Below are 20,539 nucleotides of genomic sequence, written 5' to 3'. Positions count from 1 at the left end.
TTAAGTTCCGGATCCAATTGATGTCCCCACCTTCACAAAACAAGATTGTGTCATCTGCAAACTGCAGATGTGTAAGTGGCACCTCCTCCCTTCCTACTCTCCATCCTTTTATTAAATTCCTCGAATCCGAAGGGGATAGTGGATCTCCTTGTCTTATTCCTCCCAAGGCGGGGAAGAAACCCACCACAGTTCCATTCACCAAGATAGAGTAGTGGCAACTCCTAACACAGCCCCAAATCCATTTACACCAGTTGTCTCCAAATCCAAAATTTTTCAGCACCTCCAACAGAAAAGACCAATCGACCATGTCATAAGCCTTCTCCAAGTCCAGTTTACAAACCACTCCCTTCTTGGATTTCCTAAAGCTCTCCAGACTCTCATTTGCAATCAAGATTTGATCGGTAATCTATCTTCCCTTCACAAAAGCACCTTGGTTAGGAGCAATTATGGTAGGAAGAACCTTCTTTATCCTTAGGGATAACACTTTTGCAATTAATTTGTACAAACTGTTCACCAGACTAATAGGTCTAAAGTCCCTTGGTTGTGATGCCTCTTTCTTCTTTGGAACCAGAGTAATGAATGTGGAGTTCAAACCCGGGTTACTATTCCCCTTCTGTGGAACTCCTCAAACACTGACCCAAGATCCTTCTCCACAATATCCCAACAATCCTGCTAAAAAGCCATTGTGAAACCATCTGGATCTGGAGCTTTTGTTCTATCCATTGAAAAAATTGTTTCCTTCATCTCTTCCAACTCTTATCTCTTTTCTAACCACTCTCTGTTTTCTGTACTTAGAGTCGGCCAATCCAATCCTTTCATTTAACTGAAAATATATTTGAAATGACTTACAAAGGCTTCTGCTACTTCTACCAGGTGGGATATGATTGCTCCTTCAACTTCCGACTTTGAGATAAAGTTCTTCTTTCTCCTACCATTTGCCACTGAGTGGAAAAAACCGGTGTTTCTATCCCCCTCCTTTAACCATTTACACCTAGATTTCTGCCTCCGGCTTATTTCCTCCTTAAGCAATAAATCCTCCATTTGCTTCCTTAAGCTCCATCTCCTTTTTCTGTCTTATTCTCCAAATAGACCCCTTTCTTCCTTCATATCTAGTTCTTCTATCTGCTCTACCAGCATCCGTTTCCTTTCTTCCACTCTCCCAAACTCCAACCCGTTCCACTCCTTTATGTGGGATTTTAAGAACTAAAGCTTTTTGTGGAACCTCAAACCTGAACGGGGCAAGACCATCACCTCTCATTTCCTCCTTACACATCACTATAGGCTAGTGGTCCGAGGTAAGTCTAGGAAGCACCCTAGATGTTAAGTTACCCTAATGTTCCTCCCAATCTGTAGAAAAAAGAAACATGTCCAGCTTAGAGCATATTGAACTTGATTGGAGGTTGGACTAGGTGAAGGTATTATTTAGGAGTGGAAATTCTTTAAGCTCAAAAGTATCCACAAATTGATTGAAGTTCCTCATACTTGTTGTCACTCTCTGTCTAGGGTTGTTGGTTTCCTCTGTAAATCTCACTACATTAAAATCCCCTCCCACACACCATGGTCCTTCCCAAAGGCCACTAATATCACTCAACTCTTCCCATAATTTCTTTCTCTACCTATAGTCATTGGGGGGCCATAAACATTTGTTAGTACCCATTCAAAACCATCTTCCACCTGCTTGAACTTTAAAGAAACAGAATGTTCACCTATTAACTCCTCCACTCCTATTAGCACATCTTTCCACAATGTCACAATCCCACCTGAGGACCCCCACGACAGAGCAGCTGCCCACTTAATCCTCCTAGCTCTCCTAACACTTCTTGCCCATCTACAATCAAAATCCATTCTTTTGGATTCTTGAAGTAATACCACATCTAGATTAAACTTCTTAATCACCTCTTTAATTGTTACTCTCTTCCTAGCACTACCCAGCCCCCTCACATTCCAACTTAGGATTCTCATTTCAATTTTGTAAGAGGCAGCCCTATCACCACTGAAATCTATTTAAACCATTTCCTTCTGTCCTCTCTGGCCCCAAACTTCTTATCCCCCTCAATATCTCTTTTTAATCTCTCAACTTCGCTCAATTTTCTTTTCTTAATCTTTCTATCCTCCTTTTTTTGTAGAAATTCTTTTAAATCATTTGGGTTCTTCAGTTTACACCCCAGCTTCCCCACAAATTCTGCCACTGAATCTTCCCTACAAGTTCCCCCTTTATCTAGTTTTCCAAGCTCTCCACTTCTAACCCTCTCCTCATTCCTTATCTCATTCTCTCCACCAGGAACTCTTGCTGCCCCATTTGTACCCTCCCTTTGCAATTCATTCCTCTCCACTTCACCCATTATTCTCTCAACGATACCTTAGATCCTTTTATCCCTGCAATTTATTCCCATCACCGTCTCCCCCTCCTCCCCTTGTATTCTCATTGTGGCTTCCTACCCATGGGCCTCTAACTCTTGGTTGGAAAGGGAATCTGGAACAAGGGACACAGAACACTCATCAGTAGCAAAAACTGAATTGACAGAGTTGACAGAGTTACCTGGTTTTGACTGAGGGTTGTGGGAAAGGGGCAAAAGAGGGTGGTCGGTTTTCAAACCCTATAAAGAGCAATTGGAGCTTTCTGTCTCCTTGGATTGGAGGGAACTATTCCCCGCCAATTGGTCTACACAAATACCTTTTTCCTTTACCGAATTGTCCACCTCTTTGTGATGTACCCTTGTTCAAATCTGGGTTAGCTTGAGCTAACACCTTTTTAGCTACTTGCATGGCGCTAAAACTTGGTAAAGGCTTGTCCGTTTTTGAATTTTGGCCCACCCTATTCGTGCTCACTGGAGCCTCCAAGTCTATCTTTTGTACTCCCGCCGTATCTCCAAGAAAGAGATGCTCCAAGTTTAATGTCCCTCTGATTTGTCCTTCATAGAATCCTTCCTCTACCGAACCATCAATACTTGCAATTTCTTCTAAACTCCCCTCTGCATCACTCTCAAAACTGCAACTTATCCACCCTTGGTCTTCCTCCTCTCTTTCTTCTATTTTGTCTCTAATGTAGCGCGGGTTTGGGCGATCAACTACACTGAAATCCTGCTTGTCACAGTCCAGACGATGGGTCCAACTCAGGGGACGCTTTTCTCCTTCTGTTAGCATTTTCTATGACTCGTTCAGTTCGGCCGACCCTTTTTTGGAAGAAAATAGATGAAAGTTTTCGTCTACAATCTCTTTAAGTCTCTCCCACCCCACGTGATGCCTTAAGTCGTCACGTGGACCACTAATGTGGCATGTGGTCCACATTTTGGTTCGCCGCTCTTACCCCCTGCGACTGTTCATTCTCCTCTTTTGCCCTTTCGCGCGTAGTAAGTTTCTTCACCATTCCCTGGGTGCCACGTGTGCTCCAACCTGCGACCCCACCATCGTCACCTACCTCTAGTCGTCTTCCCCATAGAGACGCGTCAACTTCCGATGCTAGCCAAACCCTGTACCAGGCTCCATCTGAGAGTATGTCAAATGCACGAGGCAGGTTCTCAGGCTTAATCCCTGCAACTTTTATCTCCACAGCACGCAAACTTCTCAGGTTTAGCTCCAGTAGAACACCCCCTAGGGCTCTGACGATTTTTCCTAAGGTCTATTCGTTCCAGAGATTAAAGAGGAGCCCTAAGAGTTTGATCCGGAGGTTGCCGTCCTTTGGAACTACTTCATTGCATATTGGAGCCCAGTTTTGTATTTGTATCAGTCCTCCATCTTCTTGGACTGTATTGAAGCTCAGTTTCTCATCGCCTGTATCAAGGATGGCTTTCTTCTCAGCAAAACAGCAATAAGACGGCATCACCTTCTAAGCCCAATCTTTCTGCAACTGCATCTAAGACTTTCGTCCAATCCCTTACAGTCCTATCTGCCGTTAATACCATTCTGTGTTCCCATTTGCCTCTCCCTTCTTCAAGTGTTATTTTTCGATTTCCAGTTGAACTTGCTACCATAATCTCTTGACGATATGGACTTTGCTTCTTGCTCTACTCCGAAGTACCACAACTCGTTGGAACACATTCACACGGTTTGTTATCCATTCTTTCTTCAACCTTCCTCTCGATTTCCAAGAGAAACGCCTGAATGTTATTGGCAAAGGAAATCCAGCCTTGTCCACTCTGTCCTTCCGGTATGCATATTACTTGTTTTTGTTAGTGCCAAAGTTTTCTGTTACCATGATAAACCATCCTCTCCCATTCCTTCTCAGTCACGTTACATAGTTCTTCCCTGACAGTGTTTACTGTTCTATCAACAAAGCCTTTCAACCAGTAACATGCTTCCTTTGGTATGAGTATTGTAGCCCTACTACCTTCCCTGATTTTCAAATATGCCTTACCTCTTGTCCATCCCTGCTCGAATAAGAAATGTTTAGCTTCAATATCCAACTCCAACCTCCACTTCCCCGCCGGCCTGAAGTTTCTCTCCTCTCGTTCCATCTTTCCCTCCAAAACATTCACTTGGTTACATCAGTTTATGAAGGTATATGATTTACCAAGGTGTTGTGAGCAAAGCCTGTCGAGATACCTTAACATCCCAACCGATTTCAAAGCAGTCATGGATACTAGCCACAACCTCATGCCATAATCTCTCTTTCCAAAGGCCACCTCCAAAGCCATTTGCCTAGAAGAGTTTCATTCTTGGGGAATAGTTATGGAGGTATCATTTAGTGAAGTGGGAACAACTTTGTAAACCCAAAGAGCAAGGCGGGCTTGGAATAGGGAACCTGATCTATATGAATACACATTTTTAGGGAAATGGTTTTGAAGGTTTCCTTTGGAAAGTGACAATATTTGACAGAATAGTTGCAAGCATTCACAGGACATTGATTAATGGATGGGATGCAAAAGTAGCCTCTACATTGACTTCACTGATTCACTCTCTCCTTGGAAAACAATACAGGCGGTATACCCATCTATTATTAACTTCATTAGATATGATGTGGGATGTGGGACTCAAGTTTTGTTCTAGGAAGACCATTGGCTGGATGAAACCCCTCTTCAGTTTGCCTTTCCTAGCCTATACTCTTTGTCTAACTATAAACAACAACCAGTCTCAAGATTTGTTATCTTTTCTCCTTCGGGGATAAACTGAGATTTCAGATTTAGAAGGGATTTGAGGGACAATGAGTGTGAGGCTATTATCCAACTACTGGACAAACTTCAATCAACATTTTTGGATCAGTTAGTAGAAGAAACTAGAGTGTGGTCTTGTACTCCTAATGGGGTATTTACTTGTGCTTCCTTTCTTAATTCTCTTGCAGTCCAATACATTGGAGAGAACTTCCCTGTAAAAGAAATTTGGAGCAAGCCTATCCCACCTAAAATTCAAGCGTTGTGTTGGGAATTATTCCGATATGCTTCAGGTATGAAGGACAAATAAAAGCATACCACCTCACATGTGCTTCCTTTGCCTTGCAAGTGGTGAATCCTTATCTCATTTGCTGCTTTCTTGCTCTTTTGTAATTGGAATTTGGGAATTCTGTTGTTCTCTTTTTGGTTGCAAGTGGACTTCCCCACAAGACGTAGTAAGTCTTTTCAGCCCAAGTTTCCTAAGATAACCAAGAAAGAGAATCAGAATTATGTGGAAAGCAATTTGGGATGCATTAGTGTGGACTGTATAGGAGGAAAGGAATGGAAGGATATTTAATGAGAAAGTAGATTGAAAGAGAAAATTTGTGAAGTTATAAAAATCAGAGCGGCACATTGGATAAAGACACTTGATATATTCAAAGATTTTTCAGTGAATGAAATCAAAAGGACATGGACTGAAGTGGCTTTCTCTTCTAAAGAAAAGGATAAGATAGTCATGGAGAGGATACCCCCAACAACTAATAAAGTAAAACTAAATTTTGATGGGAATTCCATAGGAAGCACTTGCTATGTATTCAAGACCTTTGGGGCTGGGAGACTCACTAAAGGATGAACTGTTGGTGCTACTGCAAGGTTTAAGACTCACTAAACAATCAAGCTTTCAGCACTGGAAGTAGAGGTAGATTCAAAGATGACCATTTCTTGAGCCAGAAATAAATAGTTAGTGCCATGGGTCTATAGGCAAGAATTTAGGGAAATACGGAGCACAACACATGAGCTGAAATTACGTTCAATTGGGTAAGGACTGCGAATGGGATGGCTGATGCTTTAGCAAAACAAGGGGTATATAGGCAACAGTTGTTTTGAGCGTCATTGTAACTTTTGCAAATGTGCGGGGGTTGTAATCGCTTTTTATGTACTAAACAGTTTAAGCATCACTTAATAAAATCCTTAAATTTCTTGCTGATCAAAAAAGAAGAGCTTCATTCTTACTAACTAAATTCCCTAAACCTAAATCCCCTTCTTTTTTACTTTGGCTCATCACTTCCCATCTGATCAAGTGATCCTTTTTCTCTTCCCTGGCTCCCACAAGAAATCCCTCGTCAAATTTTCCATCCTCTTCGCTTCCCTGTTAGGTATCCTAAAGAGTGACAAAAAGTAAAGTGGCAGGTTGGCAAGTGTTGCTCTAATTAAAGTTACGCTGGCCCCCAGAGAAATGTAGTTCTTCTTCCAGGTCACCAGTCTTTTTTCAAACTTTTCAACCACAAGGTTCCAAAATCGACTTTCCTTTGGGTTAGCACCTAGGGAAAGTCCTAAATAGGTACAATCTAAACAGGCAGCAATAGACTCCATCCCCCCCTCCAAGTTTAACCCCACCATACAATTCTTCTCAAAATTGATTTTCAGGTTGGAGGCATTCTCAAAGAGGATTATTAAATTCTTTGGGTTTCTCGCCTTTGTCAAATCATAACCCTCACAAAAAATTGTAGTGTCATCTACAAACTGAAAGTGAGTTACCGGAACTCTATCTCTGCCTATTCTCCACCCTCTTATTGGCCCAGTGCTGTCCACTTCTAATAAGAATCTACTAAATGCATCGGCAACTAATGTGGATAAGAAAAGGGACAATGGATCACCTTGTCTTAGGCCCATACAAGCTGGGAAAAAATCATTGACTACCCCATTGACAAGAATAGAGTAATGGCAAGAAGTAAGGCAACAACTAATACATTTACACCATCTCCAAAACCACACTTCCTTAGCACCACTAACAAGAAGCTCCAATCCACTAAATCATAAGCCTTTTCAAGATCCAATTTACAAACAAAGGTTGTACTAGAGAAAGAGAGAGGGTTTGGCACAAGGTTGTAAGAAGTATTCATGGACACGCAGAGAATGGTTGGGATGCTGGAGTATCATGACAGGATACTCTAAACTCTCCATGGAAGGCTATTATTGCCTTGGCATCCTTCCCCATTTTTTTAGCCTTATCAGGTATGATGATTGTATTAGAGATAGGATTCTTTCTAGGGAAGACACCTGGATTGGTAACTCCATCCTTAAGGATCTTCATCCCTCTTTGTAATCCCTCTCCCTCTTTAAAAATGAACCCATTCAAAGGTTTGTACCCTTATCCTAGTCTCCTGGCTTGAATTGGAATCTAGGTTTTAGAAGGGATCTGAGAAACTTTGAGCTAGACCAAGCCGCTCTGCTAATTAAAACCCTTGACTCGATTTGTTTAGACCACTCCAAACCTAATACTAGAATAACACTTTGGGTATTTTTTTTCTTGTGCATCTTTTTTCTCTCAATTGTGTTCCACCCCTAACCCTCAACCTTTCTTTTGTAAAGAAATTTGGTTTAAACCCATCCCCCCAAGGTGGGATCCCTATGCTAGGAAGTATATCTTAGCAAATTAAACAATTTGAACATCTTGCAAAAGAAAATATCCAACCTTAGTATTTCCCCAAATTGGTGTATCCTTTGCAAAGCTAATGGAGAAAGTTGCCACCACCTACTAATCTCTTTCCCTTTTGGTGTAGAGCTTTGGGAGAAGATTTTTGGTCTTAAAAGTTGTAGGTGGACATTGCCTTTGCAATCGGGGGACTCTTTGACCCTACAGGCTTCAGGTGGCCTAAGAGAAGAGGGAGAGTTTTATGGAGATATGTTAGGGTTGCTCTAGAATGCATAGTGTGGGAGGAAAGAAGTAACAGAATCTTCAATGATAAAGAGAGGGATAAGACTTCTTTTTGGGATTGCTTGCTGAACAAAGCTATTGATTGGGCTTAAATATCGCATCTTTTTTCACAATTCTCTTTAGTTGACATGTGGAGAAACTGAGAAGTGGTTGCAAATTCTTCTTCAGTTAAGAACAAGCCAATAGTTGCCTAGAAACCCCCTGAAGAAGGCTTTATCAAGCTAAACTTTGATGGTAGCAGCCTCGATAATCCCAAGCCTTTGGGTATTGAAGGATTGTTTAGGAATGCAAAGGGTCAAATTGTTGCCTCGATAATCCCAAGCCTTCTGGTCCAATTGGAGTGGGGGTGCAGTTAGTGCAGAGGTCCAAGCAGTCTTATAGGGAGAACAGTTGGCAAAAAAAATGAACTTCGCAAGATAGATCAGTAAAGGAGACTGTAAATTGGTAATTGGGTGGCTGAAAGAGCTGGAGACTATAGTGTGGTCATATAGGGGGTGATGAGAAGATTGAAGTGGCTAACCTCCAATTTAACGGTTAGAGTTCAGTGTGAGAAGAGATCAGCTAATGGGCTAGCACTAGCAGACCTCTTAACTAAGCAAGGGGTGCATAGGGATCGATTATTTTGGGCTCAATTGTAATTTTGCTATCTTGAAGCAACATCTCACACCTCGTTGTGGGAACTCTATCATGTACCTTTTGTTGGTTCATCTTGATTAATCTTAATAAATTACTTTATTACTTATCAGAAAATCAAAGCCTTGATTACCCGATCTTCTTATCTCCTCCACACATTTCATTTGCTATTAAAATCTAATCAATTATTTGTCTCCCTTGAACAAAGGCACCTTGAGCTTAACAAATGAGGGAAGGGAGCACCTTTTTTATCCTCAAAGACAACCATAGCCAGAATCTTATAAATGCCCGTCACCAGACTAATATGTCTAAAACCTTTTGAATATTTGGCCTCTTTCTTCTTTAGAATCAGGGCTAGGAAAATAACATTAACTCCACAACTTATAACAAACCTATCTTTAAATTCTCTGAAAACCTCAAACAAGTCTTCTTTAATTATATTCCAGCAGTCTTGCAAGAAAGCCACAGTAAACCCATCCAGCCTTGGAGCCTTGGATCTATCCATTGAGAAGATTGCTTACCAAATTTCCTCCTCAAAACTCCTTTCCACCCAACCTTTGTTTTCTTCAAAAAGCCTCAGCCAAGTCACACCTTCCAACTCCACTCTATTACCTAAAGGCCTCCTCAGAATAGATTTGAAAATGATCAACATAACAATTGGTTATCTCCTCTCAGGATTCATGAACCAATCCATCCACTCCAAGTTTAGTCACCAGATTTTTCTCCTTGATCCATTTACATCTAGATTTCTGCCTACAAAAGAGACTCTTCTAAATCCCTCTTCAACTTCCATCTCAATTCTCTTTCCTATATACTCATGATTCTTTGGGACTCCTTCGCATCCAATTTCTCTATTCGGACCAACAAAGAAGATTTCAATTCCTTTATTCTCCCGAATTGATGTGTTCCATTCTTTTAATTTGACCTCAAACTTTTCAATTTTGTGTGGAATCTCACCCTACTTATTTCTACCCTCCACCAATCCTCAATCTTCTTCACAAAGTCCAGGTGTGTCAGTCACATGTTTCTAAAAGGGTTCCTATCCTAGCTCAATGGGACAATGGTCAAAAGCAACTCTGGGTAGAGTTGTGGCTATCAAATCCCTCCAATGAATTTCCCAACTTTAGTTAAAGAGGAATATGTCTAACTTCAAGCAAGCTGGGGTTTCCTGAAAATTGGACCAAGTATAGTGAGCTTGCAATAAGGGAGTTCCTTCAACTCAAACTATTATTGAATTCATTGAACTTCCTTATGTTGGTTGTAATAGTCCGTTAAGGATTGCTTGATTCATTAGCAAATTGAATTACATTGAAATCCCCCCAAACACCAAGGACCCACAACTCTCGAATTCCAAATAGTTCTTCCCAGAATTCATTCCTCTCTTTGTAATTGCTTGGTCCATACACATTAGTTAGTACCCAAGTGAAGCCATCCTCCACCACTCTAAACTTTAATGACACTGAGAAATTTCCTATTAACTCCTCCACAACATCCTCGGTCCAGAAAGTGACAATACCCCCTGAAGTCCCCCAAGAAGATATAGAAACACAACTTATTTCTCTAGATTTCCAAATACTTCTTGCCCACCTTCTGTCGAGTTCAACTAATTTGGCCTCTTGTAACATCACCATATCCAGCCTTTCCCTTCTATGGAGATCCTTAATTAGCCTTCTCTTCCATGCACTACCTAAACCCCTCACATTCCAACTAATGATTTTTATGGGAACAAGGATTTTGGAACCCACCTGAAGTTACATGCCCCTACTTAGAGGCATTCCTTCTCTCCCCTCTTCCACTAAATCCAAATCTCCTTCGATGTCGAAAATCAATCTCTCCACCTCTGTTCTTTTCTTCTTCCTTCGGTTGTTTGTTATTCCAAATTTGTATAGGTTTCCCTAACTTTTCTTCCAAACCAAACACAGATTAAGATCATAAAAATCATAAAGCTGATAAGAAAAAAGATCATAAAAATCATAAAACAGAAAATTAATAAAAAAAAAAGTACTCCCCACCTTAGCTCTTGCTCGGAATACATCAGCTACCTCAGGATTTGCAATCATATCTACATACCTAGACACAAAATATGGCCAATAGATATTAAAATCAATTACATGAAAAAAGAGAATAAGTGCACTATTTTATCTCCAGGAAATGAAAAACTGAAATAGAGCATCTGTGAAAATGTCAACAAAATAAAGAAGGGAACACAAAATTGAGTCTGCTTGGTGATTTTATAAGTAAACACCACAAATTTCCTCTTCCTTGAAATTGAGTATATTGTATACATCACTTTAACAATCAAAGCGACACTAACACATAACAATGACAATCAAAACGACACTAACACATAACAATGGTTTATTGCAACCTTGCAGTGGATTGGTAGTAAGTCTGTTCAAAATTCCTGAAGAGAATCTGTTTAGTGTACATATCACAATAGTCTTATGAGACTTTTTTTTGAAGATTAAGAAATTTTATTCAAAAGAAAAAAGGTTACAAAGAGGTGACAAGCAGGTACCTCGACAATATAAAGCAACTAAAAATCATCAAAAACAAACTGGAGACTGATACAAATCTGAAATTCAATTACATTCCACAAGATCTCCCCCAAATCCGATCTGCTAATCTGTTCAAACTCAGGGATCACCGGACCCAATCCGAGACAAAATGCCCAACTAAAGCCACCAACACCTTAATACTTTTGAAAACACCCCCTGACAAGTCAGCTCTTTTGGTTAAAAGGCTACTTATCAGGTTCTCAATGGAGTTCTCCTGTTTCTCTTCCCCAATCCTCTCTAATCCAGCTTAACAACCTCATCCTCCTCACCCCCTTCTTTGTCCCACTCTCTCTCCTCTCCTTCCCTCCCCCTCTTTTTACTCCCTCCTCTCTCTCTCTCAAGTTGCTCAAATGCCTTTCTCACAAAGTCTTCCCCTCCCCAGAAGAACAGACCCAAGGATTTGCCCACTGTCACCTCCCTCTCTACTAACTTGCTAATTTCTACTTCTCCATCCTCGATTGTTACCAGCCCTCCCTGTTCCTCACTCCTTTTCTCCTCCTCTTTCACCCTTCCCCTTCTTCCCTCCAGATTTTCCTCCTGAATTAATGTTTCAGCCTCCTTTCTTTCCTCAAGAGCCGATTCAGTACCCAACACTCTCCTCTTCCTATAATATACTTTCTCCAGCTTGTATCCCCAATCGCTATCATCAGAGGCCTTCCTCTTTCTTCCATTGCCCCTCTCATCTTCTTCCCCAATCCTTTTATCCCCCTCCGACTGAACCACCTGCAACTTCTTCGATGTTTGCTCAATAGCAGTGTTAATCGTACATACCTCACTAGTGGGAGAATAACATAATGAATATGTCATTCAGCTTGAAATTAAAAGTTTGAAATGATTTAAGTACCCATAATTTAACAACGGATATAGCACCGAACATCTATAAAAAAAAAGATGGATACAGCAGCAGAAAAACAGAATGGCAAAAGAGGACTCATGCTATTCATAATTTCTTGTGATATCTACAAGAATTATGGCATTAAGTTTCATGATATTCATCTGTTGTCACCCGGCACTGTATTATCATTCTAGAAATAGAAAAGTTATTTTATAGTTTACCTTTGGCGATATCGCTTATCTACATCAGTAAGACCATGATATTTATCTGGCAATGGAAGTAGAGATTTTGTAAGAATTGCAAATGAATTGACACGTACAGAAAGCTCCCCTGGGAAAAAAACACATAATAAATAAGTAAGATCATTTGCAGCATTCACAAGGACAATACTAAGATAGAGAAACATGAACAAGATAGTTGCCAAAAAAAATAAGAAGCAAGGAATGATGGATGGGGTGGGGGAAGCCGCTAAAGTTGGGAACGAACCCAGATGACAATAACCAGTTCAAAGACTAAGTCGAGTGTTATAAAAGCAGTGGCAGTGTTTTAAAAGCGAAAGGGTCAATTTGCGCCTGAGGTGCAAGGTGCAAGGCGAGGCGCGTGCCTTTTTGAAGCAAGGCGCAAAAATACGTAAAAATTGCTAAAAATTCAAAAAAAAATGCCAAAAAAATCAAAAAAATATTAAACATAATATTAACAAAAAATATAAACTTAAATTTTAAAATAATGTTTTAAAAAACCTATTATCTAAAATTAAAATACATAAACATAAGATGTAAAGCATATTCAAATGAGAATTTAAAAATAAAATCAAACATATAAAACATTTTCAAGCATGTAAAACCTCTATTCTCTTTTTTCATTCAATTGCATTACTTCAAGTAGCTAATATAATGTAAAACATATTACATTCCTAATTCTACGAGCCGCCTTTGTGCCACACCCCTCAAGGCAAGCCTAAACAAGTCCACATTAGGTCTTAAATTCTTAGTTTTGACACAAAAAATAATGATTTTATAATTGTAATTGCTTTTTAAGAATACATTTTATTAGGATGAATGAATGAACAACATTACCAAATTGGGGGTTGGGGGCGGAGCCCCCGGCCCAGCCGCTACGTTCAAAAAAAGCAAAAAAGCATCAAATTTTCAAAAGGTGCACGGTTGGGCTGAGGCGCAAGGCACATCAGGCGCACGCCTAGGCGCACCAAGCGTGCGCCTTTTAAATCATACCGAGTGCAACTAAAGTGCAAAGGGTTCCTAGAGCCGAAGGCACAAGGTGAGGTATGCAATTGAAGCCTTGAACAAAATGAGGTGTCACTTAAATTTGAAAGGAAAAAATTGAAAGAAAAAACTTAACATACAACCTTGGCCCACCCAAACAAAAGTATCCTCTTTTCAGTGAATCAAGCTAGTACTTACCCCTTCCAAATCTTCCCATCCCTCTCATACTACTGGACAAAGTCCTAATCAGCTTCATCGGTCCCATTGCAATTGGGGTTAGGATAGTGTTTTCTTCCTACCTTATCCCCTGGCAACCCTTGGTTCCACAACAACGTATACATCCTATTCTCATTAGCCAAGGAAAAAAAAAAAGTGTACATCCTATTATCTTTTATGACTAGACAATGATTCTAAAATGGCCCTCTCACGACAAACCATCTAAATACTCCCTCCTTTTGACACTTTTCTTCTTATTCGTCTTTCCACATTCCTTTCTTCCATTCTCCAAAATAGGCGTTGACCTCATTCAGGCCCCCCAAAGGAAAAGGCCTAAAGCTTTTGCCACCTAAATCTCACAACGCACTACTTTTTAGGTTGGGATGCTTCATCAAACAGATAGAGAATAGTTTAGAAGTCACTAATCCTCTAAACCAGTTGGCCCACTACTTATATTAGTGTAAATAAAAGGTGTTTACAAAAATACCCCTGTTTATGATAAATTCGAGACAGGAGTGCCCTTAATAAAAGAAAGGAAATAATAAGTAATCCTACTGCCCCAAATACAAGAAATCTATTCCCCTCAACACTAGTATTTCCAGTATACTATTTTTCCCAGAAGCTGGTAGAGAATCATTTGGCTCTAAATCTTCATCATCATCATTTGAGAAGAACTTTGAGATTGTTTATTGACACCAATAACCACCTTAGCTTGCCTATCCTCTGGCTTCTGAATTCAAATTTAAAATGAGAAATAAGCAAACCATCATGTATTAAAATTCCTGCTTTAAATGTTTCGAAATTCCAACTCCAATAACCACTTTGAAGCCCCTTGCTGTTTACAATTTTTTTAGCAGATCTTATAGTAAGTAACCTCTGTGGCTTTAAGATGTGGTATCCTCACACCAACCCACAAAAAAAAGTCCCTAAACTATCCTAAAATAACTGTTGTATTAGAGTTATAGATAACTTTCAAAATTCATATGACTTAATTTGCAGATGAGGAACATACATAAAGGCATCATAAGAGAACTTGACAAAATGGAAATATGACCAACATTGGATCTTCATTTCTCACAGCAAAGGATAAAAACAGAAGCAAATAGCTCAACACAGTTAAGGATGTATTTTGCCATTAGGATTTCTACAGATCAAGAGGGTTCAAAGAAATCCAATTAATGACTGAAGATAGAGCAAAGGTAGTTTTCAAGGATCACCTTTCTCAGTCCTCTTTATTGAGCCACTCGTGCCTATTATATCACCAATATCAACAAGTGTCTTCAACTTCTCAAATTGATCATTTAAAAGCCTTTCCTTCTCGCAGTAAAGCTAAACACCAGAACTTCATAAGTTTAGAACAACACTTTTAAATGTTTAAAAAACATAAGCGTGGGGTGCTCAAATTGTTATTTGTTAAGCAAGAGGAGCTTGTAGATATACAACCAAATTCTTTATTTTTTAAGTTTCTGACTTCTGTACATACATGTCAGTATATCACATTGAAAAAAAATGGCATATCAAAGGATGAATTGTGTGAGATTAAACCAAGGACTGCCAATTCTTAAACATGCCATGATTTTCCATTCTGAGACCAACTGGTATACAAAAACCCACTCGGACAGACATAAAATTTAGTTGGTTCAATCAGATTCAGACTGAGCCCATCCTTTTAGTATATTATGTATATAAAATCAAAGACAAAAGGTCAAAAGCAATGTACGGATATAGGTTACACTGCACCAACTATCAGAACCCATTTTAGGCAAGATTTTTGTGTTACTAGACCCTTATTTTCCTGCTGTAAAAAATCTCTTTTCCAGATTACTATATTTCAACATGTTAAGGCAGATCAAGAAAACCAACCCTAACCACCACAAAAGAATTTCAATGTTGAAATCCATCCAAAGAAATATGAATCAAGAATGCTAAATAAGAACTTCAACATACTTGAATTGTCCCTGAATCATCTCTTAAAGTCAAAAAAGCAAGTTTTCCAAATGCTCTACGAGCTACAATTCTTCCAGCTATTGACACTAAATCATCCTCATTGCATGATTCTTCACCATTTCCCAGATTCTTATATTTATCTTGCAACTGTCTTGTAGTATGAGTCCTATCCCACCTATATGCATAAGGTTCACAACCCTTGGTCCTTAATTCCTCCACCTGAAAGAGAATGAATGTTCACCAAGTTCAAATTGAAATGTTAAAGAAATGAAGGCTTCTTCAATTAATGAGTGCAAACCATGCCTCATATAGTTAAAAACACATTCAGTTGGAGAAGAAATAGCAAACTGAATTAACAGAAATGGCACCTGGTACTAAATTATATTAACCAATTACAATGCTATATAATATAACATTAATTTTATAGTAAACATTGTATACATACGCAAAAAAATTTTTTGTTGCCACATAAAAATTCATCATTAATTTCTCAACTTCTTTTGCAATAGCTTGTGGTATCTAAGACAAACAAGTAATACACAAGGAAATTTGCTAAAGTGGACTTGATAAGCATAACCCTACCACCCGTTGAAATATGATTCCTTTTCCAACCAGCCAACCGCTTCATTACCCTTTCCACGATAGGGTGCCAGAAGGTGTTGTTTCTGGTATTAGCACCTAAAGGAAATCCTACGTACTTAATTGGTGACGAAGTCCTGACACATCCCAAGATTTCCACAAAGGAATCCACTTCCCTATCCTCCAAATTAATTCCTGCAATAGAACTCTTCTCCAAATACACTTTTAAATTTGAAACCCTCTCAAATAACTAGGCAACAGAATCCCTATTTATCATCACCCGATACAATTGTGCCCTATTCACCCCTTGTTTGGTTAGAACATCAGCAAAGATGTTTGCCCCCTTTGTGACCATTGTGACCATCAGAGTTCAGCTATCAAATCCTGTGCCGGCCTTATTACTTCTCTCACGACATGTCTATATTGCCATGGCCCTATGCTGTTATTTGCTAGGCAACTTAAAATGACCTAGGAGTCTTTTTCCAAATGATTTCTCTAAAGTACAGTGATTCCCCAACTTTAAGCCTCCATGTACAACAAGCAATACAGCCCTGAAAAATGTTTCTCTGACTTGTGCCTCAAGACATATGCCTCATTGTTACAGTGTTAGGTTTGTAGCAGAAGAAACCCGTGAGGCGTCCAAGCCATGTGCAGCCAGGACAAGCCTTTGTGTGTGTAAGGGCCATGTGTCGGCCCAATGATGTCTCCACCAAGGTTAGTGGCGCTGGTTCATGACCTCGCGGCACATGGCCAAGGCACTATGTTGTCTCTTGCCGGTCCATGGGAGGCGCCTTTACGTGCCAAAGGGGGAATGCGGATGATGTGAGGCAACCATTGTGCCGATGATATGCTAGCAACCGCTGGGCTGTGAACACACCTGTGCGTTGTGGGCAATGGAGTAGCTCGATTAGCTTAGACACGAGGTTGGCAAGGTGTAGGGTCATGCTTAGGCCAGTTCCACGTGCAAAACCTCCCCTTGATGTGCATTGCGCAGTGCCGATCCATGCACTGTCCCCATGAGGAACCCTGATAGCTAGCCATTAACCAAGGCCACCCTGCAAGGGATGTTGGTCTATGGAGTGCCAAGGTCAGGCACCCAAGGAGGTCGACCACCCCTCCTCAAAGAGTATGTTAAGCTTTTGGTGGTTTGCCAAAAAGGATACATCACTTTTTCTGAAAAATCATACTAGAAATATTTACGATAATACCACTTAACATAAGCCCACCAACCATAGGTAAGGCTAAGCTTGTGTCAGACTGTGACATCGTTGCATGTCTTTGCCTTGGTGGCGCTATGTCTGTAAAACTTTTAGGCATCAAAACTTGTATGGTTTTGATATAGGTAGCATAGTTGTCTTTCCAACAGGACCAAGATCTTATAAATCCAACATTTTTTGAGCATGCTATGTGATAGGGATCATACTGCGAACTCCAAGATTTACAAATGGATAAATCCGGGGTGGGCAGGGACTTTTTGTACAGCAATATAGAGCTTCCTCTTTAATGGGTTGGGAAGGCTTTTTGTTTCTTTTTTTTTCTTTTTTTTTTGGCTTCTGATTGATCAATCTCTTATACATCCTGTATATCCTTCCCCTCTCTTTTAATGAAAGTTTTCCTTTCTCAAGAAAAAAGATTTATAAATGGATAAGAAATGTCCCAACAATTCTAAGGCTTTGATTCTTATTTGGCACAATGATGGTTCAGATTCTAGCTGGGAGCTAGAATAAATTCCAGGTGCTTTGAGTTAGTAATTAAGTTTAAGAAATAGAAGTAGTTAAGAGAGTGTTTTACAGCAGGAGTGTTTGACAGTAAGGTTATTTTGGTTATATAGTTGTCAGAAGTCATTGGTTTCGATTTCATTTAGTACTCCTAAGGCAAGTAAGAGTAGAATTCCTAGTTAGAGACAATCAGCTGCTATATTTGGTTATAATTTATAAATATGGGTATATTGGTTGTTTCCCATGAAAAAGAGAATAGAATACATAAGTTTGTTTCATTATGTGGATGTGATGCTTCCAAGGTTTGGCTTTGGCCTTTGAGACCTGAACGTTTTAGGAGCATTCCTACATCAACCCAACCATGCAAAAGCTCAGGTTGGGTTGGGCTTGCACAAGTTGCAGCCTTACAAATGATGGGTATCAACATGGTAAAAAAAGGCGGATATCCATCTGCCACTATCATACTCTACCGCAACGATTCAGTGAGTTGTTTCTTCATCTAGCTTCTGTAACCTGTGGGCAGGCCACAGTGCTTCTCACTCGACATAGCAGCTACAATTTACATCCATCCAAATTCTGATTCATAAGCCATCTGAAGCATCGCACTTCATATTCATTGCAAAGTAAATAGTTATTTCTTATTGGTCCTTGATGACTCCCTTCCTTCCTGATCCTTCCTGAATCAACACCTAGAATGTAATGTTTCCTGAAATCCCCCTGATATTTATACCAGTTCAATCCACTTCATAGTTGCAAATAACCAATTTTCTCTACTCTTATAGTCGCCGTCTATGGTTCTTTTGAAAATGCAAATGACTCCTTGAGCCCTTCAAGTTCAATTTGCCATCTACGCCTTCACAACTCATGTTAATGCACTATTTAATTTCCTACTAGCAATTAAATGTCGAAATGGTTTTGAACGTCGTCGTCAGATAATCAAAGTTGAGAATTGGATGCATAGAAAAAAGTTTAGTATCCAATTGAATGCTTTGACTGGATTTTATCCAGACAATGAGATTTGTATAGAGAAATTTGTCACGCGAGTAGGGAGCAGTGCTAGCATTTACCTTTTTGAGGCGAATGGCACGAATGGCGTCTCTGTCAGAGGTGGAGGATGAAGGAGAGGAGGAGGGTCGGCGTCTGTTGCGGTCGGTGGAGGAAGCACAACACCGGACCACCACCAAGGGCCTGACTCTCTTGGTGGTGGCAGAGGCGAGGTGAAAGAAATGCTTGAAAGAGTGCGACGATGCGCTCCAGGCCTTCAACGCCTCCATCTTTGTCAGCTCTTGCTTCTCCTATCCGATAAGCTGAGCTCTGGTGAGCTGTCTATCTTTCAGTTGCGAATACAGCTACGGGGTTCAGGGTTTAGAACGCATGCGTGTTTGGTAACAAATGCGGTTTTATTCCGGACGGACCTGATTCGGAGCATCATCATCCATTTATCCCACGTACCAATGAAAACTGAAAAGCAGATATTAGCCGGTTCGTTCCAGCAGAGATGGAAATTTGAAAGAAAGAGTAGGGAAAAGAAGGGAAATGCAGAAAAAAAAAAAAAAACTATATAAGATTTGTAAAGGTCTATTTTTTTCCATTCCTTTTCCTATTCTTTCCTTCAAACCAAACATAGCCTAAGGTAGCTTATAGGACTGTACATGGGTTAGTTTGGTTTTATTTTTTTGTATCCATCTAAACAATACTATTGGGTTGGTAATTAAGCCAACCAAAAACGGATTAACAATAGTACACAAATTATTTTAAATTCCTTTTTGTATTTTGGTCAGTTTTATAGGTTAACCAAGTAAAAGACCAAAATTCGAGTTCAGATCTCTTGCCCATATTAATCACAGCCACACATAGAGAATATCTCTTCTTCTATATAGTATTATGTAAGGGGGAGATGTTCTCAATTCACTGAGGGATAATGTATTATGGATAGACATGGGCAGAATTCTCAAAATTCCTTGTTGCCAATTAGTCGTTATGGGGAAGCCGTTAAAGCAAAGAGAGAGAGAGGGGGGGAGGATATTAGGACTGACATGAACTTTTGTCACTTGTCAACACACATTAAAGGAAGTAGGGAGAGAGAGCGTGAAGATGGGAAAGGATGTCAAGACTTAGGATAGGACTAACCGATTGAGAGAGGCTAGAGATTATAGGATTGACAGCTTAGAGAAAAAAAAATAAAAGGCAAATGGCTTCTATTGGCACGTTACCATGTATTTACTTCAGGTCGATCTTAATTCGGTTTACAAGGATATATAACCCACTACCAAACCGATTCATCGTTTTTAATATTAACCAAACCGAAATTGACCGACCACTTTGGGTTAACTTTGTGGATTCTTATGTGAAGCTTTTGTATACGTGTCTCCAGGTATTCCTCTATCATTTCGTTCAACATGAATAATTATTATAATTCTATAAATTTTTCTTTAGCGATCTTTTTTTCTTGAATATCATTCAAAAAAGTTTTGATTGCCTAGGAGTGGAGTGAATGCTTTCTTTTTTGGCATTCTAATATGTGAATTGTTAATGAACCTACCTCATTCGTCAACTCTATCCAATTTGATATTTCTATGAAGCAGGAGTTTTCTAACAAGGTATTGAACCTATGGATCTATTCTCTTTTTTTTTTTGTAATTGTAATTAATTGGTTAGTCTTAGTTTTTAGATATAGGAAGAATATAGAAATAGAATCCAATTTGGTCGGTTTGTTCATTTTATGAACAACCCTAGTAGCTTTTTAGACTTCTAAAAATTTTAAAGTCATCTTAAAAGAAGTCACATAAGAAACTAAATGGTAGG

General features: G+C 39.6%; 1 protein-coding gene across 3 annotated transcripts in view; it reads right to left on the bottom strand.

Annotated features, from left to right (window-relative positions):
- Positions 1–19,276, bottom strand: part of OVA5 (Lysyl-tRNA synthetase, class II) — a 40,812-nt gene extending 21,536 nt beyond the window's left edge. For all 3 annotated transcript variants that reach the window (XM_088969007.1, XM_088969006.1, XM_088969008.1), the window contains exons 1-5: positions 18,802–19,276; positions 15,438–15,656; positions 14,708–14,819; positions 12,273–12,381; positions 10,671–10,728 (exon numbers count right to left, since the gene is read on the bottom strand). In XM_088969007.1, coding sequence (XP_088825133.1) covers positions 10,671–10,728; positions 12,273–12,381; positions 14,708–14,819; positions 15,438–15,656; positions 18,802–19,008 — 705 coding nt within the window. In that variant the 5' untranslated portion in view covers positions 19,009–19,276. The remainder of the gene's footprint in view (positions 1–10,670; positions 10,729–12,272; positions 12,382–14,707; positions 14,820–15,437; positions 15,657–18,801) is intronic.
- Positions 19,277–20,539: the final 1,263 nt, after the last annotated feature.

Source organism: Nelumbo lutea, chromosome 2, assembly GCF_056320005.1.
Source record: "Nelumbo lutea isolate HS-2025 chromosome 2, American lotus-T2T, whole genome shotgun sequence".
NCBI lineage: Eukaryota > Viridiplantae > Streptophyta > Magnoliopsida > Proteales > Nelumbonaceae > Nelumbo > Nelumbo lutea.
The sequence above is the reverse complement of the archived record's forward strand: the minus strand, read 5'-3'. Positions and strand labels throughout refer to the sequence as shown.